This window comes from Prionailurus bengalensis, chromosome E1 (assembly GCF_016509475.1).
Source record: "Prionailurus bengalensis isolate Pbe53 chromosome E1, Fcat_Pben_1.1_paternal_pri, whole genome shotgun sequence".
Classification (NCBI taxonomy): Eukaryota; Metazoa; Chordata; class Mammalia; order Carnivora; family Felidae; genus Prionailurus; species Prionailurus bengalensis.
Genome location: NC_057347.1, coordinates 44,783,404 through 44,807,483, shown reverse-complemented (window position 1 = coordinate 44,807,483; position 24,080 = coordinate 44,783,404). Strand labels below are relative to the sequence as shown.

The window sequence follows — 24,080 nt, the reverse complement described above, 5'->3', positions numbered from 1 at the left end:
TTTAAAAGAAGGTAAAAGAGACTTAAGAAAGATTTAAAAAGAAACACAAAGGGCGCCTGGGTGGCGCAGGGGCGCCTGGGTGGCGCAGTCGGTTAAGCGTCCGACTTCAGCCAGGTCACGATCTCGCGGTCCGGGAGTTCGAGCCCCGCGTCAGGCTCTGGGCTGATGGCTCAGAGCCTGGAGCCTGTTTCCGATTCTGTGTCTCCCTCTCTCTCTGCCCCTCCCCCGTTCATGCTCTGTCTCTCTCTGTCCCAAAAATAAATAAACGTTGAAAAAAAAAATTTTAAAAAAAAGAAACACAAGGAAGATTTAAGCCTAAATATATGTCATAGCATTATATGTGGATGAATTAAATCTCCTAAATAAAAGACAAGAATTTTGAGACTGGAGTAAAACAATAAGCTAGAGCAGACCATGCCTGCGGGTGACAACTTTACTTTCATCTTCTCAATACTCTTTTCTAACTCAACAAAGACTTATTCAATGTGTATGATGTGCTGAGCATTTCAACAGTCATACATGTTCTCAAGGAGACTAACAGGGGAAACAAACAATGCATGTCATAATAAAAGTAGGTTATCAGGTGCTAATAAAATAATTCAACGAGAATGGTGCAAGTATCTGGAAAAGCTATAAAGACACATTACGCTCTGAACAGTAAGCTGAAAGTTCATCAGGCAAATAAAAAAGGAAAGGTAAAGGAGAGAGCATGAGCCTGTTTGCAAACAGATCAGTCACGGTTTGAGCAAGCAGAGCACAGCACTAGGAGAACAGACCACTGGCTGTGAAGTTGAAAAATTAGGGTAGGAGTTTTAATTCAGTCCAACAGTCTATGGGAACCTTTAAAGCAAGGGAATAAAACAATACGGGTATTTTTAGAAATATAACTGGAGACAGTTTACAGAAAGATAAATGGGGTAGGAGAGGCTGGTTATTACAGTTGTGAACGAGGAAGGATTGAGAAAGTAGCAGGGAGAGCAGACAAATGCTTGAGAAACTTCAGAGAAAGAAGAGACAGGAGCTGATACTTGGCTAGATGTGAAATGAGAGAATTAAACAAATACGAAGTAAATGAAAGGGAGAAGTCAACATAAAGGCAAACATAACAATAAATTTAACAGTGCCTTAAAATTCAATGGTTTAAGTACAGACTTTCTCTCAGAATTTATGCTTATTAAGCACTGTCTAACTATGTATTAAATGCAAAACACCTAAACATATATTTTTTTAAATTACTGGATTGGTATGTAAAATAGCTAACACTAGCTATCCAAAACTGACACCTTCTAATTGATGCAATTAACTAAATAACAGGAGAAAAAGTTATCAGTTGGTTAAATATCTTTTCAGAAGTTAAATCTGATCATTTAAACGGATCGCGTATCAGAAAAAAATAAAAATATTTTAAATACGCTGATCACGTATCACTCACAAACTTACAAGAGGTAGAAAATGATCACTTTTCTTCAAGACATCAAAAAATCTACTATGTGATACTACTTAAAAATATATGGTCTTACAGCAGGCTCTATAAAGTGAAGGTTCTTGTGTCAGTACAGACCGTCCCACTTTCGTGGATTCTCATTTTGCTTTTCTTTTCAATACCATCCATCACAAACCATATTAATCCTTTTTATTCAATACAACTGAAACTAATAACATTAATCAAAAAAGTAGGTTGCAGTGGGGAATATAAAAAAAAATTACACCTTAGACATTTTCTTTGAACTTGAAACATGTAAATGTATATTCTGTTGCAAGTCTTTTGATGCAGCCCTTTTGAGTTACAGATCCACTGACTATAGTCCTGATCTCACACAAACCACACCCATAATGCATCAGCCACAATTTCTAGTTTCAACTTCTTTAAAAGTGAAGCAAGACTTAAGAGATATTTGCCAAGGATCTAAATGAAGAATTCTTCCAGATTACAAAAAAACAAAAACTTATAAACCTTCAGAAGTATCTCCTTATTGGCTCACCTTACAGTTCTTCCATGGCAGTTAACTTAGTTTTCATAGAATCAACAATTCTTACATTTTGCAATTATATTTCACTGGTCTCCAAAATTTTTTATTAGATTATGTAATTATAATACAAGTGCAAATTGTAACAATGTGATCCTTGGTAAGTCCAGAATTCAACCAGCAGGAGCAATGCAGTGGGCATTAGCAGGTCTCACAAAAAGAGAACAGAGGTTTATTAAGACTAGTATCCCTGTTACAAAAGATTTAAATTCACATCACTTTTATTGTATTTTGAACAGTACTTGGCACTTAGTAAGTACCATGGAAGTATTTACTACTATATTAGCATTAAAACTAATCTGGCTACAAGGGCACCTGGCTGGCTCAGTCAGAAGAGCATGAGATTCTTGATCTCGAGGTTGTGAGTTTGAGCCCCACGTTGGGTAGAGAGACTACTTAAATAAAAAAAATAAACTTAAAAAAAAACCAAAACTAAACTAGCTATAAATACAGTGCGTGCAGGGGTGCAATTCTACCTATTTCACACGGCCTCTGGAATCAGAGACTACCTGTACTTAAATTGTCAAAATGGGGTGCCCTGCTGGCTCTAAAATGGTGGAGCATATGAGTCCTGATCTTGGGGTTGTGAGTTTGAATACAGAGATTACTTAAAAGAATATAATCTTAAAAGAAAAAAGAGAGAGAGAAAGCAGGGTAGGGAATATAAGCTACAATAGGTCCTCACTGAAAACATTTAAATACAAGGTAGAGTCAGTTTCACATAACTAGAAGTGGCTTATCCAGTATAAGGGAGGAGACCTTAAAAAAAGAAGTAGGTAGGGGCGCCTGGGTGGCGCAGTCGGTTAAGCGTCCGACTTCAGCCAGGTCACGATCTCGCGGTCCGGGAGTTCGAGCCCCGCGTCAGGCTCTGGGCTGATGGCTCGGAGCCTGGAGCCTGTTTCCGATTCTGTGTCTCCCTCTCTCTCTGCCCCTCCCCCGTTCATGCTCTGTCTCTCTCTGTCCCAAAAATAAATAAAAAACGTTGAAAAAAAAATTAAAAAAAAAAAAAAGAAGTAGGATAGCTCACATATCAGGTCAACAAGAAATGAAGAAGTAGGTTCACAACCCAATTTAACCTTATCACCTCAAAAATGCTAAAAGGATGGTTACATGCCCTCCTAAAAAAACTGGCAGCTAGATAGAGAAGAAAAACCAACCCTATTTTCTTGGTGTCCATCAGGCTACTTTCCTCTATCATCAACCCACTAGTGACAGAAAACCCCAACCTCTTAAAAATCCACACAATGCATCCCAAGGCACAAAACAAATCCTTCTGGCTTACCAGTCATTAAAAATTAAACATGCTAAAAGAAAGAGAAACTGAATGCATTTAAATGCAAGAAAATTTTATATTTGTGAATTAAAATCCTACCCATAAGAGCAACTTAAACATAAATAATAAATGTGGTGGCTTTTGACCATTTTATTTCAGTCTAAGTTTTGTGATGTAGATCCAACTTGCAGGTGTGAAAAACTTGAAGCGACATAACAAAAGATCTGTTAACAACCAGGAAGTTCAAAGACTGCAGCCACTTAAAACACCCTTGTCCACTAGGAAAGAATCCACAATGGCACTAACTTTCTTCCTTCTATGGACATCAAAAAGTACTGAAAATGTTATGAATAGTTAGGAGAAACTCAAGAGACAGCCCCTGTGGCTGCACCAGTCCCACTAGATGGCACTATCACAGGAAAGTCACTCTCCTCTCCCATTTGGAGCAAGGGCTGAAACTGAAAACTATCAACTCAGTGACATCCTCATTGGGAAATGATGACCCATAATGAGGAATTCAAAGCTAGGAGGCAGAGTTTTTCTCAAAGCACCTTTTCTCCCAGTACATGGCCTCCTCCTCCTCAGTCCCATTTCAAATCAGTGGTCTGAGGGATACAATGTCTTGCAGGCAAAAGAAGTTATACAAAATGGATATTTTCTTTTCTTCTTCCTAACTCCAAATTACAGAATATTTACTTGCTTCCCCCCCCCCCCCCAAGTTTCTTTGCTATGGGGAAAAAAAAAAGTCCCTTGCCAGTCCTTGAATAATATTTATTATGATATAGTACAGTAAGTATAGTCATAGTAGACTAAAAACATCAAAATAACATACAGTTACTGGCATAAAAAACATTTGGATATAAATAAACTTCCTTATATATACAACAGGAAGAACTTCCTATTAAACAGATTAAGTCTTCTGACACCTTAATTACAAGATTTTAACTTAGGCCTGGGCAGCAAGATTCACAAGGTCAATTATCGCCATCACTTATGCTCCACCCCATCAAAAGAGTACTTGGATATAGCTATCACGACCTTAAAAATTGAGGAAAAGAAAGGCATACTAACAACAAAACCCAATGAGTTTAAACTACCATACAATTTGAATACAAACTTACTTTTATTCCATAGGTGACCACTTGAACAGACAGATTTGGATATGAACCTTGTGCTGAATTCCCAAATGAGAAGACACATAATCAATTTAATCCAGAGACCAATTTAATACTCAAACATACTGCTCACTTCCAGTTGAAGCTACTTCTCCTAGATCAGAGAACTTACACTTATACGTGTATCTTCAATATGTGTCAACAGTCAGCATAGCCTTCCCAAAGTGCCCTAAGTGCCACTTTAATCAAAGTGGCCAAAGAAACCAAGAACTACAAAATGTGCAACAAATCCTGTGTTCCCACAGCACCTGGTCACGGTTCTAACCCAGATGTCACCGAGGTATCATCTCTCTCTCGCTTCCTCCACAATGGAGGCTTGGAAGCTCTAAGTTGGGGTGTCATTCCTCACACCCTGCACAACGTCCAGTATGCGGGAGACACTCAATTTATCTGTTGAATGAACAAAAACTAACAACTTACTCCAGCTCACCAAAATTATGAGACCCCTCAAAGCAGCCAGTTTTTCCAACTAAACCTTGACAAACACCTTCTTCTTCAAGAAGCTACTGACCAAAGCAGGTCACTAACATTCAGGTCTCCAGGAGAAATAAGATTTCTTGAGAAGCATGGAAAGGTATGAATCACGTGAAGTCAAAGATCAAAAATTCACAAGTCTCAAGCCCAATTAATGCAACGATCTTAGAATGGTGAAGCTTTTAAATACAACATCGTAAATATATTTTACATATTGTATTAAAATCATAAGTATATTGTACTAAAACCGTCCTATGAGAGCAGAGTGAACTACATAAGGACGCAGAGGAAGCCATAACATTGCTTAATGTAACCACCTGGGGGCTTGATCTTATTTTATGTTCCCTGAACAAAAACAGTGAACAAGAAGGAAAAATAGGAGGAGAGAAAGCAGTCTGGGGGTGCAACCAGGAGGAATCTGCTGAGCTACAGATCTGGAGAACTGACAAACAGCAGAAGCAGATTTTTCAAAACTCTTATCACAGAACTATCCAAAAAACCTACCGTAATGAATCTATGCCAATACCTTTTCGTTAAGTTTTTTTTTTTTTTTTAATTTAATGACTGAGTTGTTTTGACAAAATATGGCACAAAAGCCAGATACACATCCCATTAGTATCCTTGCAACGAGATCCATGGGAAACCTCTCCTAAATTAGAGGGGAAAGAGATGCATATAGTTCCATTTAGAATCCCTTCAAATGTACCGTGAAGTTAGAGGAATGACTGGTAGGAGCTAAAAGTTCATCGGAACAGGTGAGCCCATCTCCCCTGCAATCTACCAGTTTGACCCACCCAAAATGATCATAACTGTTTTCTAAATGTGTTTCCATTTGACTGTGAACAGTGCTCATTATGGTCATTTTACTCACCTTACTAACGCCAACCCCTGTAAACCTGGCCTCTAATAATTCCTGCCGTCGAGGGTCCAGGCTATGCAATTCTTCCATCATTTCTACTGGAAAAGAAAAAGTAGGTTGTGAGACCATAAAAGCTAAAACGCGAGGCACCAATTTTTAGTTACAACAAAATGTAATTATTTCACTGAATGGTCACATACAGGTAAACCTCAAGTAAATACGGCATACAAGCGATAAACTACAATGTGCTGCATCAAACAGTAATACATTTAAAGTTAAAAAGCTCAGAAGTCCTCTTCGGAGGGCTACTATATCCTTGTCTAGTTCTGATTTTAACGGCAAAAACCCTCAAACCACTCATATAATCTCAGTAAAAGTTGAACAAGGACTAACTTGCAAAACAACGACAAAAATTCCTTCCATCAACCTTTGAATTTAACGAAGTACTTTCGGATACTTGTTTCCCAAACCCACAGGAACTAGTTCTTAAACTAAAAATATGAATCATTAATAATAATTTAAAAATAATGCAGCATGAATCAGAAGCTACAAATAACTTCAAATAACGCTATTATATAGCTCCTTGCTCTGAAGAGCTCACGGTAGCTCATGAAAAAAGGAATTAATTATTTTAAATTTAATAGAGAACCCATGGTAAAACCATCAACCAGCATTCACTCAGGAAATTAGCAGAGCTCCATAACCATCCCTTTACAAAATCTTTTTCTGACCACTCCCTGGAGCAGTAGGTTTCTCTAGACATCTGCTTTTAGCACTCCTTCCAAGCAGGGAAGGGCAGGAGGACACCATTTTTAAACTCCTTCCACAACCAATAAATGCACAGGCTACTTTCAGCAAATACGTCCATCCATCGCAAGAGATCAACTCCTGCAGAGCCCATTGGAAACCTAATAGTACAAGTGGAATAGGAACATATACCATTACACAGAACCCCTTTGAACATATTATTAAACAGCGATTGGAATGATTGGCATGATTTAAAAGTTCACTGAGAACATGAATTAAACATGCTCCTCTGCAATCTAACAACTCCACATTAACTGTAACAACCCCTACCAGTCTTCCAGTTTCATTTCCCTTCCTGGATTGAGAGCCTGGGGCAAAGGGGAATGAAAGGGTGACAAATTAAAGTTTCACCCACACAAACGAGCGCAGGTTAGCGAGGGAATAAGGAAATTCTCGAAAAGGCAGAAAGGCATCTTAAAAAAGAAAAAGAAAGAAAGGAAAAAGGGGACAGAGTGTGCTTCCCCTAAGTGGCCTTCCTCGCGTCTCGCCCTGCCCTAATCAAGGCCGGAATGGCAGAGGTTGCAGCCTCCCTCAAACCCTAGGGTCTCTCAGAACATTTCCTAAACCTCCATCCCCAGGCCTGGCCCAGAAAATGACGCCCCAGCGGTTATTCCATTTAATGTCAACTCATGTTAAGGAAATCTCCACTCTGTCTCATTCCTGCGGGGCCTTGGACTGGGATCCTCCCTGCAGCCCACAGCCGGGAAACAGAACCGATGGGGCCTGGTCCCGGCGCCCCTTGCCTCCCGCCGGCTCCAAACTTTCCCCAACTCCAGGCCCACCTGTCACGGAGGGAGGGCGGGCCGGCTCTCGGGGGTGCCCAGGAGGCTGCCGGGGCCTCCAGCTGCCGGGGCGTCCCCTTCGCCCTGCCGGCCGCCGGCCCCACTCCCAGGCCGGGGCTGCCTGGGCCTCCCCCATCTTCAGCCCGGCCCCTCGGCGACCCGCAGCCCTCGGGGAGCCCCTCCCGCCTCAGCGCCGAGGAGCTGCGGCCCGGCCCCCGGGTGGGCCCGGGCCGCAGCCTCCTCAGCTGAGGGGGGTCCCCCGGACGGTTAATGCCCCAGGCCCGGCGCCCTCCCCCGCCCGGGGCTCAGCCTCTCACCTGCCGCCGCCGCCGCCGCTCCACGCTCCTCCCGGGAGGGGCCCCGACCCGACCCGGCCGCCGACCGCTCCGCTCTCCCCCTGGGCAGGCCCGGGGCGGAGCCGGGGCCTCTCCTGAGCGCCGCAACCCCCCGCCCGGGCAGCCGCCGCCGGCGCCGGGCTCCACGAGAGGGCGGGCGGGGGAGGGGGGCCGCGGAGGCCGCAGATCCCCGGGCTCGCGTACAGAGCCAGGCGCCCGACGCGGGCCCGGGCCCGGGCGGCCGCGGGGGGCGCGGGACCGGCCTCCTGGCGCCGGACAAAGGCCAAGGGAGGCGCAGGAGGGCCCAGGCCGGGCCGGGAGGTGGGGGCCCGCTCGGCTGGGGGCCACTCGGGTGCGGCGCGGAGGGCGGGGGGGTCGGAACCGCTGGTGCCCAGGACCCGCCTCCGGCCCCTTAATCCGGATCGGTTCGGTCCGGATTAGTAGTGATCGGTGTAAACACACTAGTGAAACCGCGTGTTTCCTCGCGAGATTTGCACGGCTGGGAGGCAGGGGGGGTCCTGGGGGGGGTGGGGGAAGAGCCGACAGTGGGGGAGGAGGGGGAGGGGACGAGGAAGGTGGGGGGGGTCCCCGCTGCCCCGGCGCCCCGCCTCCTCCAATCAGCGGCCAGGCTGGCGGGCAGGGGTTAACCAGGGGACCCCGCGCCGGCGGAGGAGGCCGCCGCCTCGCCGGGCGGCTGAGGGCGGGCGCACGGGCGGCGCCGGCGACTGACCGCCCCGAGCCCGACCCGGGCCGGAGTCCCGGAGCCCCCGCCGCCGTCAGCGTGTAAGCGGTCCCCGCCCGCGGGACCGGCCCGGCCGAGGCGGCCGAGCCGGCGCCCTGGGCCGTGGACCGGCGCTGGAGGGGCCTCGCCGCCTGGGCCAGGCGCTCCCCGATCCGCTTCAACGAACCCCGCGCCCGCCTAGTCCCTCGTCTCCACGAGTTTGGGTGAGAAGTGGGCTTGCTCTGCCCAGGGATGGATTTTAGAGGAAGAAAGCCCGAGAGCCGGCGGACCCCGCCCGAACTTCCTCGGAGACGCCCAGTTAGTGAGTTCGCTGTGCCCACCGTGTTGGCTTCTCGCACGCCCCGCCACTCTCCAAAGGGACTTTCCGGCTCCCCAGACCCACACTGGCCGCCCTGGAAAGCGGACAGCACTTTCCCTCCACATACCTGGCTGGCAGAGGGCGCCTCTAGGGACAAAAGGTGCCCTGGGATCAAAGCTGAACCCCCCACCCCCGCCAGGATGCTGCCCTCCGGAAGGGGGGGGGGGGCGCTACCCCAAAGGGACTCCCCGGGCACCCAGGGGGAGGTTCCATTTCACCCTCTGATTAAACAAAACAAAAAAACACGGCCCTCCCGGTACTTAGCGGGACCTGAGTGTAAGTACTAGAATGGAAAAAAAGGCCTGCCCTTCACAGAAATGTCTACTGAGGAATGAGAACTAGGAAGGGGTGCGTTCCTGCGCATAGTAGCCCCAGCAGCAAAGAGGGCTTCCTGCACAGGAAAAGGCTCCCACTCTGATCACCCAGCACCAGAGAAAAGAAGCACATTCTCCACCGACTTCTAGGAGCCAGGACACTGCAATGCCAATACCCGACTTTGTATTTTCCTCTAACACTTCCTTGATCAGACGTCTGAAGATGATTTAAGGAATACAAGTGAATCACAAGGGGGAAAGTTCAAACAATGAACAACAGCCTTGAACTTTTCCAGGGGGTCCGCAGTTACTTCAAGTGGAGTTTTGCCTTTTTTTCTTTACTAGTTTTTTCTTATTTCTTGCTATATTAACAGAACACAGACCTGCTGAAAGGGCAAACGACTGCGGTTTACTTTTTGTTAGTTGTGTGACCTTCCAAACCCTTGGGCAAATTAAGGCACTGTGGGAAAAAAATCCATTAAACCAAGCGTCACCTTGCCCCTGATCCCAGCCAGGCTGGAAAGTGCACACACATATTTCCAAAGATAACAGTGTTTGAAGGGGAGGGGGAGATCCAGTTGGGGGCAGAGGGTAGGGAAAAAAGGTCAAGGTGGAGGGCCATCCAGACAGCAGGAGAACCAAGGGACGCATATTATACATACGACTTGTCTTTCCACTCCAACACAGAAGACCAGCAAATTGCGTTCTAATGAATAATCAGGAAAGTAACTCCTTAAATGACACTGGAATGTCTTAAGTGGGGAGAAAAGAGTTTAAGAGAAAGAGCACTGGACAGAGAGCAGAGTTCTAGCCTCGCTGATCCACAGACAAGCCACATGGACCTGTTACCTAACCTTTTCAAGCTTTGCCAACCTCATCCATAAAGGAGTCCTTTCCAGACCTAAAATGCTATGATTCCATTTTTTGAAGTAATTATTTAGAATAATCATTGGAATACAGGGAAAGGTGTTATTTTAGTTTCACTTTTCCAAGTGCGTTTTCTCAGCATGTCAGAGAACTTCCACTGCCACAGGCCTGTTCACAGCCACGCTCTAGATTTAACACTCATCCCAGTAGGAATTGCTTATAGGCGTTTAATGAATTTGCTTACCACAAAGATTGGGTGCTTCTATTTATAAGCATCATATACAAGAAGATATCAAATATCAACAGCAAGGGAAAATAACCTTACCCTTTCCCAGAGTAAGATGGGCAATTTTTTTAAGTTTATTTAGAGAGAGAATGAGTGAGGGAGTGGGAGGGGCAGAGAGAGGGAGAGAGAATCCCAAGCAGGCCCTGCACACCAAGCGAGCACAGAGCCCAACGTGGAACTGGAATCCACAAACAGGTCAGGATCTGAGCCAAAACCAAGAGTCAGATGCTTAACCAACAGCCACCCAGGCACCCCCAGATGGGCAATTTTAAAATTGTCCAATGGTTCCTCTCACAATGTGATTGAACCTTTGGTTCATGAATCAATGTGTTTAAAGTGTGTTTGCTACATGGTAACTTTGTCAGACTCAGCTTGTCACAGACTGGCAAATGGTGACATGCCCCATGCAAAGGCCCACTGGCTGTGGGCAAATAGATCCAAATAGAAGCTGTCCACATGGTGCAAGCTGCTCCTTCCTATCTTCAGGGGAATGTAGGACAGCTCCTCCAGGTTTATGTTCATAGTCACAGAGAAGAACACGGAGCTGGCTGGACATGCCTCAGACTAGTTCTGATCCTCCCCAAGGAGTGCTCTGCAAACCTCAGTAGGTTAATATGCTTTAAAGGGAAGAGATGTACATTGGTCCTTGGGAAGTTCTCGCTTAAAGCTAAGTGGAATCCGTTGGGGCACCTGCGTGGCTCAGTTAAGTGGCTGACTCTTGATTTGGGCTCAGGCCATGGTCTTGCAGTTTGTGAGTTCAAGCCCTGTGGAGGACTCTGTGCTGACACTGTGCAGCCTGTTTGGGATTGGGATTCTCTCTCTGCACCTCCCTGCCTCTCTCTCTCTCTCTCTCTCTCTCTCTCTCTCTCTCTCAAGATAAATAAATAAACTTAAAAAAACCCTAAATGGAATCCGTTATTTCAGTACTACTTGGAGCCTAAAATGTGTAATATGCATATGGCAATCTCCAGGAGGGGGATGGAGGTTTTCGGCACGTTCCCATTTAATTTTGGAATCATCACTGTTTTTTGTTGATTGGTTGGTTCAGTGTAGCCATGGAAAAGGTGTTCTGAGGAAGACACTGGGGGAAACTAGTTTTAACTTCCTTTTGCTCTTGGCCTATACCACACTAATGATTGTCCGGCATCTCCTTGAATGTTTCATAATATCCACCATCTGCAGCAAAAAGATCCTGGCATATTTACTGAGCAGGTTGACAGTGAGTCTTAGTGTGATTGCACCTTTTCTAAAAGGAGCCTGCAGTGGGGTGGCAAAGAGGACACAGTTATTAGTCAAGATCCTTGATTTTAATCTGTCTCGCCTCTTACCAGCTGTATGGCCTTAAGCAAGATATTTAACTTCTCCATACCTTTAGCTTATCCATAAACTGGTGTTAAAATAAAATCTCCCAGGAATGTTGGAGGATTAAATGAGATAATATATATATGCCTGATAGAGTAATCCCTGAATAAATGATTCCCGAACTCCACACTTCTGCAAAGGGTTTATGTACATTTGTCATTAGATTGGTTTAGAGGCACACAGTTTAACTTTGGGAACCAGGCTGCCAATGCACTGAGTTGTTTAGGTGTGCTGTTTCATAACAGAAAAAGGAAAAAAAAAAGACTTAATGTCTTTTTAATGAAGCATTATGTTTGTTGTGGGGGAGTGGTGTAGGGAGTAGAGAAAAACAAAAGTTGCCTGCTTGGTCTCTTTATGTTGTTTTCCCCCATCCCTAAGAACTGAGGGTTTCTCATCCTCTGAAGAAATACGGAATTTCATGCAGGCAGTATTTCCACTATAGATTGCACTAGGCAGGACAGTATACAACACTAAAGTATTTGTGACTGGACAGAGCTAGGTTCTGATCCTGTCTCTTCACCTCTGGGTTCCCCATCTGAAAACTAGCCAGCACATCTAATTCCATGAGTTGCTTTAATTAAAATTGAAACAGTGATGGGGCGCCTGGGTGGCTCAGTCGGTTGAGCGTCCGACTTCAGCTCAGGTCATGATCTCGCGGTCCATGGGTTTGAGCCCCGTGTCAGGCTCTGTGCTGACAGCTCAGAGCCTGGAGCCTGCTTCAGATTCTGTGTCTCCTCTCTCTGCACCTCCCCTGCTCACACTCTGTCTCTCTCTCTCAAAAGTAAATAAACATCAAAAAAAATTTTTTTTAAAAATTGAAACAGTGATGGAAAATGTCATAACCATGCTGGACGGGACATACAATAGGCATTTAGTCAACATTATTTCCCCTCTTCTCCCCATTCCTAACAATGGAAAAGAGTCTGGTTGCCATGAACATGCACTACAGATTTTAAAAATTCAGATCTTGTCCTTCATAAGACTCTCTGCCAGTCACTCTCCTATCTCTCTGTTTGACATGTCCTCCTACTGACTAGCTTGCTCCACAAACCCCTCTTGAGCAGATGCCCTTGACACCATTTGCTTTATTTATCATGTCCTGCATTCTTCCCCCCCAGCCTCCTGAGGGTGGAACAATATTCTTATTCTCCTAAAGAGTATCTCCTTTCTCTAAGTTCCTCTTCCAACTCCATCCCCAAATGTTATTTTTTTAATAATTGCCTTTTCCCTGCATTGTGTGTTCCTTCTTCCCAGCAGCTGCAATGCAAGATAGACAAATAGAGGAGTGAAAGAGAGTAAAGGCCACTGACATGTAGCCAGCCCCCTCCCCTTCGCTGTTGAATCCCCCATACTGGTCTTTCTCAGAAAACTTCAAGACAGGGAACAACAGCAAACACACGATATTTTTGGAAACAGACAAAGTATATTTTTAAAATCTCTGTCCTTCAGGGATGGGTAGATGGCTCAGTCAGTAGAGCATGTGACTCTTGATCTCGGGTTGTGAGTTCAAGCCCCCATGTTGGAGGTGGAGCCTACTTTAAAAAATAACTATAAAAATAAATAAATAAAACTCTGCTAAAATCTCAGTTCTGTGTTTTTTTTTTTCTTGTAAATATAGGTCTTTAAAGTTTATTTTTATACAACCCAACATGGGGCTCAAACTCACAACCCTGAGGTCAAGAGTCAGACGCTCCACTGACTGAGCCAGGCATCCCTCTTCTGTTGGCTTTTTATATTAGGCTTAAGTAATTAACCTTCTGACACAGTGACACAGGTCATGAGGGAAAGGGGGCCCAAGCCCCATGCCCATATGAAAAAAAGGGGATCACCCAGCAAGGGGCAGGATGCTTGGGGATGGTCAGCCATGAAAGGCAAGTCAGAAGATGAGCGTGTTTTTGTATAGCCTCTGAGTTAAGAATGAACTTTACATTTTTAAATGGTTGAAAGAAAATAAAAAGAGGCATAGTATGGCACATGAAAATTACATAAAACTCTAATTTTGGCATCCATAAGTAAAGTTCCATTAGAACACAGCCACACTAATCCTTTACATGTTTGTCTGTGGCTGCCCTTGCACCACAAAAACAAAACTCGATAATCATGACAGGCCAGTAAAACCTGAAGCATTTACTATATGGTCCTTTACAGAAAATGTGTGTCTACCTTGGCTCCGGGCCGAGGGTTTCTCAATTTGTACTAAGACTTGACCGTTTTGCAAAAACGCAGGTTCTGATTTAAGAAGTCTGGGATGGGGCCTGAGATTCTGCATTTCCAGTGGCTCTCAGGTGATGCTATTGCTGCTGCTCTGTAGACCGTCCTGAGCATCAAGGCCTTGAAAGGTTTGTCTGTTACATCAATTTTTGTGAATGATTTCTAAGTAAGCAAATCTTAGAAAACATGAAAACTTGGAGCGCAACCCATAATAACCTCAAACAGACTTTCCACATTTCGTTCCATTGTTTTGGCATCAGGTGACAGCCTGAAGGATGTGGAAATGGATTTGCCAGCAACCTCACTGAGGCCAAAGGGATGGGGGCCCCAACAGTCCTGTTAGGTGAGGCTCCCCTTTTTTTTTTAATTTTTTTTTAAACGTTTATTTCTTTTTGAGACAGAGAGAGACAGAGCATGAATGGGGGAGGGTCAGAGAGAGGGAGACGCAGAATCTGAAACAGGCTCCAGGCTCTGAGCTGTCAGCACAGAGCCCGATGCGGGGCTCGAACTCACGGACCGTGAGATCATGACCTGAGCCAAAGTCAGCCGCTTAACCGACTGAGCCACCCAGGCGCCCTGAGACTCCCTTATATTTGTCCTAAAGTTATCATTCCAGCTACAGAAAGTTCATCTTTCTAGGTGTTCCAGAACTTGAGAAAGAGATCTGAGTTGACCTTATCCAAATTATTCTTGATTTTTCTAATTTGTGGCAAATTAGAGCTAAGAGCCTCTCTTAGCTCTTCCTTCAGTGACCAGCGTTCTCAGACCCTTGGAGAAACAGCCTGGGTTCAAATCTAGCCCTTCTGTATACATGTTCTGAGACCTAGAGACACATAAGCTCTCGTGCCTCAATTTCCTACCTGAGCAACAGAGATGATGTTTGCAAAGCACGTGGTATGCCACACTGGATTTGTGCAAGCATCTCAAAATGTCACATATCCCAGGGCACCTGGGTGGCTCAGTCGGTTAAGCGTCCGACTTCAGCTCAGGTCATGATCTCATGGTTCCTGATCTCGAGCCCCACGTCGAACTCTGTGCTGACAGCTCAGAGCCTGGAGCCTGCTTCAGTTTCTGTATCTCTCTCTCTCTCTCTCTCTCTCTCTGACCCTCCCCCACTTGCTCATGCACACACGCTCTCTCTCTCAAATAAATAAAACATTAAAAAAAAAAAAAAGTCACATACCCCAAACCTGTTCCTCCCCCTAGCTGACTTGTTTTAGCAAATGTCAATTCCATTCTTTACAATCTAGACCAGAAAGCTTGGAATTATCCTCTTCCAATTTTACCCCCAGCCCTTTCATTCCAGCCTGTCTGCTCCCACTTCAGAGCCTCTGTACTTACTGTCCCTCCACCTGGAATGCTCTCCATCAGATGCCTAACTGGCGTTGGCCATGTGTTTTGACATCACCTGAAGTGTGTCCTATCTTCTGTGTACATTTGATAATGATACGGAGCTGGCAAGTAGCTGCCTTTCCATGACAGAGTGAGAAGAGCCTCCCACCTCTTCCAAGGGACAACCATTACAGGCTTTTGAGTAGAAGAAGTGAGGAGGGTATTTTAAAAAGAAGAGCATAGCCCCAAATCAAATGCTTGCTCTCATGTCCATGCCACTTGGAGAAACAGACAATAAACACGTGACTATGTCAAGGGTTATGACTGCTGTGGGGAGAAAGCAGGAAACATGAATAGAGCACCAGGCCCTGGTGGCAGTGTAGATGCTACTTTCTATAGGGAGGTAGGTCAAAGACAGCCTTTCTTCGATAACGTGCCATCTGAGCAGGTGCCTAAATGAAATGAAGGTACAAACTCCGTCACTGTCTAGGGGAAGAGCCTTCCAGGAAGAGAGAACAGTGAATGAAAATGCCCTGGGCCCACAAACTCGCAGTCCTATTTTGTCAAAGCGCGTTTCTGGGCTTTCTGGGCTCTGCGTGATACAGTGAGAGAGATGCCCGCCGCAGAGCAGAGCACACGGGCGGACCACAGGTGCAGCAAGGTTCTGCTACAACAGGGTACTCAATGCTGTAGCGAGTTTCAGCAGTTTTGAGGCTGTGTTTAATGTCTGATCCCAAAGGACAGGGATTATAACAAAAAGCACTTATTGAGCATTTATAGGGCAGGCACTAGAATAAGAGCATGTTCATTATCACATTTAATCCTTTCAATCTTGAGGGAGGCCCACCAGACAGACAAGGAGAAAGTGCAGGAGAGGTATGAAGTCCCCAGCCAGCTCACAGGCAGCTGAAGAGGAATCCTCCCAGAGAACGTCTGGCTCCAGAGCCAGGGCAGTTCGCCACCTGTGCCACTGGGTCTGGGTGGCAGCAGGTGGGCTGAGTGCCCAGTTCTGCCCCTCCTGGCCTGCCCCAGGTTCCACCTGCTCTTTTAGTTTGGTTCAGTTAACTCTAACTTTCCTTCACCTCATTCTGGTTTCTTGTTTCATTACCCCATATTCATTGTGTGCCACGTCTTTCCTTAGCTGGCAGCTAGTTCTCATTTCCTTTGAAAGTTCACACCCAGGCAGGTGGTTACTCAGGTAAGACTCTTATCAAATTCATCAGCACCCAGAATCTGGTTCAGGTCCCTTGCTTCAGAGTTCATCTAGCTCAGGAAGAATGTAATCAAAACACTGAGAGAATGGGACACACCCATGATGTCACTTCACTCATTTTAAAAGGAGAACGTGACTGCCAAGCAGGGGCGTTTGACCAGCAGACTCTCCTCACAGAAAAGCTACTCAGGAAGGCAGACCGCCCCAGGAGGTGGCTCAGTGAGCCAGGGGAATGAGTGGGCTAATCCTACCGGCTCCACCTGTCAAGCTGTGTTCAGCTGCTGTTCTCAATTCCTCAAGACCGGACATGGTCTTCTAAAAGGCCAGAGCATTGGTCTGTCCCTGTCCTGAAATTACACCAAAGCCCTGCTTTTTAGACTCCTCTCTTGGATGCTGGGTGGGCAGATCACAGCTCTTCTGAAACCACAAGCAATGTAGAGGCTTACATTTTCTTAGACATTTGGATCGCCCATTTTTAGCCAACTCTGCTTCTTTGTAGGTGGCTGATCTCATCCTACACTTGTTGAATCTTCCAAGTCTTGTTCTCAGGGTTTTGCAGGTATCTTGGTGAGGTCTCAGGTTTTAGGCTCTGCTCTGTTTATTAGCATAAGACTTTAGGAGGTGCCTGGGTGGGTCAGTCAGTTGAGTGTCTGACTCTTGTTTTCAGCTCAAGTCATGATCCCAGGGGGATCGAGCCCCACGTCAGGCTCTATGCTCAGCATGCTTAAGATCCTCTCTCTCGCTCCTTCTGCCCCTCTCCCCCACTTGCATGTGCTCTAAAATAAAAAAATTAAAAAAAAGATTCTCTCTCTCTCTCCCTCTGTCCCTCTCCCCTGCTCTCGCTCTAAATAAATAAAAATAAAACCTACTCTTAAAAAAACAAAAGACTTTAGGAAAGTTACTTCAATGTCCTCATCTATCAAACTGAGAGCTAACACCTGTCTTCCTCCCCAGCTTTCTCAAGCATTAAGCCTGTTAACACAACAAAGCTTTTTGAGAATTAGAAAAAAAAAAGTATGTAAATAAAAATTGAAATTATTTTTCTTTTCCTTTTTTAAAAAATGAGCAGCAGGCAAAAGTTTATTAGAGTATAAGATTAGAAAGGAAGAACAGTATGAAAACTCTCTTTACAGAGAGCGGGCATTCAAAAGTGAATGCCCCTAAAAATGAAATTATTTTTCAAGGCAAGACCTCCCTATATCAACAGTTGCACCAGGGAAAGAGAAAGTGGCATCAGAGCTGGCCCCAGAAACCCGCACACAATCTACAGCTTGTACTGTCTACCCAGCAGCCCAGTGTCCATTATTGATGGGAGCGTGGTTCTATCTGGTCCAAGAACCACTGCCCTAAAAAATACTTAATATCTCGTCTTGAAGCCATCCACAGACTAGGGATATTGTTTGCCTGGTCTCCCATTGTTCTTCCCTAAATCCAGATTTTGGTTCAGAGTAAGTGCAATGTTGTGAAAGGAATATAAGACGCAGTCATAAGACCTGGTTCAAAAGTCAGCTCTGCCTATCAGTGAGGCTCAGCCAAGAGTCACTCCCCGGACTGAGCTCCTGGCTGCTCCCCATCTGTAAAAGGGCTGCTCAGATGACCTGCCCTCAGAACGGCTGTGAGGCCACCACGTGGTGACCCAAGTTAAGAGAGACTAGCATGAAGGTTGGCATGTAGCAGATACTCCAAAGATGCTTGCTAATATTTTTTCCAAAGAAACTTGTTTAAAACAATAAAAACATCAGTCATGGCAACTGATTTGACAAGAGAAAACAGTCTATCATTAATCTCCTCAAAATGCTAGCTTTCTTCTGAGGTTTTAACTTTTGCCTGATATCCCAAGCTCTTTTGTTTGTTTGTTGAGAATGTTTTTTTGTCTTCCTAATCTAACAAAATATTTGGAAGCCAGAATAGATAACTGTGTGTACGAGGGGGGACTTCTTGGTCACTATTTTAGCCACCAAGACAATGGTGTGTTAGCCCCCAGGTTACTTAAGATTTTACTTTTGTTCTGAGGTTCAGTCACCAGCTTCAACGCTGCAAGGATATCACATGGTAACAGGCTCCCCAGTCTGACTGCGAACTTGAAATCTTATTGACCCATCCATGCCACTCCTGTGTCAAAGCGCGAACACCCTGATAGGTGCCTTTCTCCTCTCACACAGATGCCAAGACTCACCTGACAAGTCCTTCCCTGGGGAACCCTTACACAAAACCCCACATTGACAACCAGGAGCTGAGCTAAGGCCCCGAGGCCTGGGTTTTGGTTCGTAGGGAAGGGGTGGGGGCTGGGAGGCCTCAGGTGTTCATGCCTCCAGAAAGCTGGCATCACACCTGGCACTGATGCTGCATTTCTGTGCTGCCCTGTTGGGCTTGTGCAGGTGGGGAGCTGGCCTGGGCCCTCGTGGGCCTTCCACGGCCTCCCCTCCCCTCACCGGGCTCCCCAGCACAGCCCACCCCTAGGGAGGAGGCTTGGGTTTGGTTCTCCAGCTCCTGCTGGTCTGTCTCCTCCACCAGAAAAAGAGAAGTGTGTGTGTTATGTTAACAGATTCCTGTGGAGTGTCCCCTTGTCCACTGAGGGCATTCTGTCTTACAACTGGGAAAACAGAGGTGTAGGGTGTGGGGCAAAGAGCCTGACCCGGGAGCAAATGCTGAACCAGGATCCAGTCCGAACGCTATTCTGTGAACGTGGGCTGGTTACTTCACATTCCAAGCTCCAACTTCCTCCTCTATAAAATGGGGATACAATACCCTTCCAGAAGGACATACCTAAAGCATCAAGCGCAGTGCTTGGCCAAACAGACAGGCTGTAACATGGGTCTTCCTGGAATGAGGACTTCTTCTTTTGCTCATTTGACTTTTAAAAAAACCACCTTCCCACTTGTGTTGGCCGGTACAGATTTATAATACATAAAATTGACTTTATAGGGTTTTCAGGAAGTCTCTGCACTAGAGCTGGGTTCCAGCATTGCTGACTGAAGTGTGGTGGCCAGAGGCCCTAGCAGCACCAGCCACAGAAGAGGGATGAAGGGGGGAAAGGGCCCAGCCTCTCCTCCCCCCCCCCACTCCTTGGGAGGCGGCAAACTTTTTCTGTAAAGGGTCAGATATAGTAAATACTTCAGGCTTCACAGGCTATTGACCCTGCTGCAACTCTGAGGGCTAGCAGGAAAATAGCCACAGGTAATATATAAGTGAAGGACTATGGCTATTTCCAATTAAACTCCGTTTGCAAAAATAAGCTGCTGGTTGCAAAGGTGGTTTGCCAACCCCTGCATGATTCTCAAACTGTAACTGACATTAGAAGCACGAAGGGAACTTCTTCCGGGCATTCATTTTCGAATGTCCCCTCTCTGTAAAGAGAGCTTTCCTATTATTCTTCCTTTCTAATCTTATACTCTAATCAACTTTTGCCTACAGCTCAAAAAAAAAAGAATCACCTGGGGGCTTCCTCAGAGGCTGATCACTGAGCTCCACCCCCAGAGTTTCTGATTCAGTGGGTCTGGGGTGGAGCCTGTCGTCGTTTGCAATTCTAACTTCCCAGGTGAGGCTGATGCTTTGGGAGCCTCTCTAGAACCACTGTAGCCTTTCCCACTCCCCTTCTTCCTACGTGCACCTAAAATACTTTATTCCTGTTGCAAACACAGCTTATATTATATTAATTATATTATATTATATTATATTATATTATATTATATTATATTATATTATATTTTATGTTATATTATATTAATTATATTATATTATGGTTAATGGTCAGTGTGTGGGTCTCCAGGATCCTTTTTTTTTTTTTTTTTTTTTAAATCTTTAAGTAAGCTCTACACCCAACGTGGGGCTTGAACTTACAACCGGAGGATCAAGAGTATTACCAACTGAGCCAGCCAGGTGCCCCTCTGGGATCCTTTCTTAATCATCTTCCCAGCTTAGTGCCTAACCATAACAGTTGCTCAACATTCATTGAATTCAAGGGAAGGTCACAGCCATTGAGGCTCCAGGTCCCTCCCTGCTCCTCGGTGGACATTTCTGTCTGGCACTCTATGCCCCTGGGCCCAGCCCTGCCATGGAGAAGAGGAAAAGGGACTTTGTCTCCCTGCCTGCCCAGAAACAGACCAGGAAAGGAGACATTCCCTGCTCAAACTAGACCTTGAACCTGGACTATTTCCTAAGGAAATAAAACAAGAGAGGGTGAGGGTTGGTTTAATTTTGTTACAATTATCATCATCATTATTTTGCTTCTAAATGGACTATCTTAATTTGTAAGTATGTGTGTGTGGGGGGGGGGATCCAAATAGGTGTTTGCTCTGGAAAACCACTATTTCTAAGTTATAGAGACTAAGTAGACATGGCTTTTTCTCAGATCAGACAGAAGCAAGTTTGGTCTTGATAAAAAGGAATAATATTATGGGGCACCTGGGTGGCTCAGTTGGTTGAGTGTCCGACTTCGGCTCAGGTCATGATCTCACAGTTTGTGAGTTTGAACCCCACGTCTGCTTCAGACTCTGTATCTTCCTCTCTCTCTGCTCTTTCTTGAGACTGCTTCAGATTCTGTATCTTCCCCTCTCTCTGCTCTTCCCCAGCTCACATGCTGTCTCTCTCTCAAAGATACAGATTAAAAAAAAATTTTTTTTTAAGTCTAATGCATGATTTACTTAAAAACAAAAAGGAATAATATTAAAGACCTTTCCATATTTTGAGTGGCACGAGCTTCAGCTACTCTCAGCCACTCTAGTGGCCACTTCCCTCTCCTGAAACTTACTACCTAAGTCCTGGTTTTTATCCCTGGGATGCTCTGCAGGAGGCAGGTATGCAGCCCATGCTTTCCACCTTGCTCAACAGACACAGGGCTGTACAGTGGGGTAGCGGTGATAATCCCAGTCATGGGCTGGCTGCAAACTGCACATGTAACAATGACCTCCCTCTTTCAGATTCCCAGGCCTGTCTGAGGGAGGATTACACAGGAATTCCTTTGATCTGTGAAGTTTCAAGACCATCCCTACCTAAGTTCTGTCCTTCACTCTCTCTTTTCCAAGTTAATAGACAAAACCAGAAGAAAGGGCTCCTTCCTACCCCCTTTTTTTTTTTTTTTTTTTTTTTTACATAAGCTCCATGCCCAGTGTGGGGCCAGAACTCACAACCTTGGGATCAAGAGTCAGATGCTCTACCAGCTAAGCCAGCCAGGCGCCTCTTCCCCTCCCCATCTTGATGAGGTCTGTGAACACTGCCGAAGGTCCAGATGACATTTGCTGCTCATCTGGACTGTAGCGCACAGAGCCATGCCTTGATAACCCAGAGCATGGGAAGTTAGCATGGCAAAGGAGCAGGACTGATTCCTAGAGTGACTTAGACTCCTTCTGATATGCCCTGTCCCTGCCACCTCGTTACCTCTGCCTGCCAATCAGTTTCACATCAATAAACTTTATGTTCAGGGCTTTGCGGAATGAAATCAAAGGAGAGCAGCTAAAGACTGATCTCTGACCTTGGCACGTAAACAGCCTACAGATTGGACTTGACAGTTAATAAAGGAAAGGCCCAGTGATTCTCTGATGCCTCTTTGCTTTAATTAGAGTGAGCGTTCATAAGTTATGGGGAAATCTTCAATTTGAAGAGGGAGGCCCCACAAGACAGGAATTCACATCTCCACTCATTCATTCATCTGTCCCTCTGTCAACAGTCACTGGTTACCTGCATTCAGCACCGCGCTAAGGCTTTCGAGTAAAGGGCTACAAGAACTCCAATGTCCACATGGTGCTCTCCTGGACGACGGCAGCCAGCTGGGCTGGCTGGGCAGTCAAGAGAACAAGCTTCAGTTCACTCGAATCTGAATTTGAATCCTGATTCTCCTGGGTGGCCTTTGACAAGTTATTTAACCGCTCTGCCCTTGGTTTCCTCTTGGGGTTAATAATGCCAACCGCCAAGGGCTGTCATCGAGACTGAGTGAGACCATCTGCACAAAGCATTCAGCACAGAGCCTGGCGCCCAGAGAGCACGCCAGAAATGGACGGCCCGGTGCAGTGCACTTGGTGTGCTGGCAGGCTTTCAGGAGCTGAGAGGCTCCTTCCCTCCCGCTGGCGCTCAGCCAGTCATGGGGAGCCGGTGATGACATCCGCGGTCTCTGCCCTCAACGATACTAGAAACCTACTGTTGACTGCTCTTAGTTTCTTCATCTCTAAAATGGGGTAGAGGTGGTAATCTCCCGAGAGGATCTGGAAAGAGCACGAGTGTGGAAGCCTGCCTGAGGAAAGGACTGTGGGAATATTAGGTTCCAGTACAGTCTATGGCTTGTCATCCGATGCCACCGCAGCCCTGCGGGCTGTCTTTAATAATAGATATTTTAAAATTCCTGAACCCACTTCATGCTATATTTGCTCACACACAGAGGTTTATTCAGTGTTAATCACATTAATCTGCTGTTTCATTTCACGCTGTGTGGTGCCAACTTCAGTGAGAGCCAGGAGAGAGCAGAATTTACTCTCAAAGGGCTTCGTGCTGTGTTCACCCAAACGGCGCCTCGTCAAGGCATCTCAGAGGCCCAGGGACCTCTGGGCCACCCCCACACTCCCCAGGGGTGCCCTGAAGCCTTACACAGTCTTGTCTTTCAAGTGTCTCTCTGTATATATTAGTTTTTACCCTCAATTAGAAATCTCTTAGGCAAGCGTCCAGTTTTTACTAGCTATCTCTAATTCTTAGACAATGCGAACACATGCTGTTCAGTAAAAGCTCCCCAGCAGGTGTCCCGAAGGGACCTCAGCGTACAGGAGTTTGGAGGGTCCTGTGAGATCTCCCAGAACGATCCCCTTGTGTTACAGATGGAAAAACTGAGGCATAAGCACTTAAATCTCTCCTCTGTTGGCTCCTTTCTTAAACCAATGAATAAGTCTTCATTCAGATCTTAAACACAAAACAACACATTTGCCAGTTTTTTCTTGGCCCTGTGCCCCAAGCTGCTTGAACCTCTCACTTGACCTCCAGGTCCTGTCAGCCAGCCCACAGCCCAAGTTCCAACTTCGTGAAGAAAACGGAAGTCATCAGACAGGAAAACCCACCACCCGATGACCCCGTGGCCAAGCCCAGCACAGAACAGTGTCCCCTTGGGCCAAGGCTGCCCTCCGTGTGCTCGCGGCTGGCATCTGCCACTGGCCTTCCCGAGGACCCTGCCCTGCACCTCTCACCCCTTTCTTACATCACCAGTTTCTCTTCCCACAGGATCATTCCTGTCAACACACACACATGCTCTCGTTTCTAAAAATTGTGTATAAAACCCTCCCTTGGCCTCGTGTTGCCTTCCAGCTACTGTACCATTTCTCTCCTTGAAAACTCTGCTGTATCCCTTACCTGTTCATCTCTCACTCACTTTTTCTAAGTTATCTTTTTTTAAAAAAAATTATGTTTATTTATTTATTTATTTAAAAAAAATTTTTTTTTCAACATTTATTTTTGGGACAGAGAGAGACAGAGCATGAACAGGGGAGGGGCAGAGAGAGAGGGAGACACAGAATCCGAAACAGGCTCCAGGCTCTGAGCCATCAGCCCAGAGCCCGACGCGGGGCTCGAACTCACAGACCGCGAGATCGTGACCTGGCTGAAGTCGGACGCTTAACCGACTGCGCCACCCAGGCGCCCCTATGTTTATTTATTTTTGAGAGAAAGAGAGACAGAGTGCAAGGGGGAG

General features: G+C 45.9%; 1 protein-coding gene across 11 annotated transcripts in view; it reads right to left on the bottom strand.

Annotated features, from left to right (window-relative positions):
- TLK2 (tousled like kinase 2) overlaps positions 1–8,216 on the bottom strand; it is a 114,808-nt gene extending 106,592 nt beyond the window's left edge. For 2 of the 11 annotated variants that reach the window (XM_043584911.1, XM_043584918.1), the window contains exons 1-2: positions 7,712–8,215; positions 5,821–5,909 (exon numbers count right to left, since the gene is read on the bottom strand). In XM_043584911.1, coding sequence (XP_043440846.1) covers positions 5,821–5,901 — 81 coding nt within the window. In that variant the 5' untranslated portion in view covers positions 5,902–5,909; positions 7,712–8,215. Of the gene's footprint in view, positions 1–5,820; positions 5,910–7,711 lie in introns of those variants that run through there. The other 9 variants (XM_043584915.1, XM_043584919.1, XM_043584921.1 and 6 more) reach the window with 8 other exon arrangements.
- Positions 8,217–24,080: the final 15,864 nt, after the last annotated feature.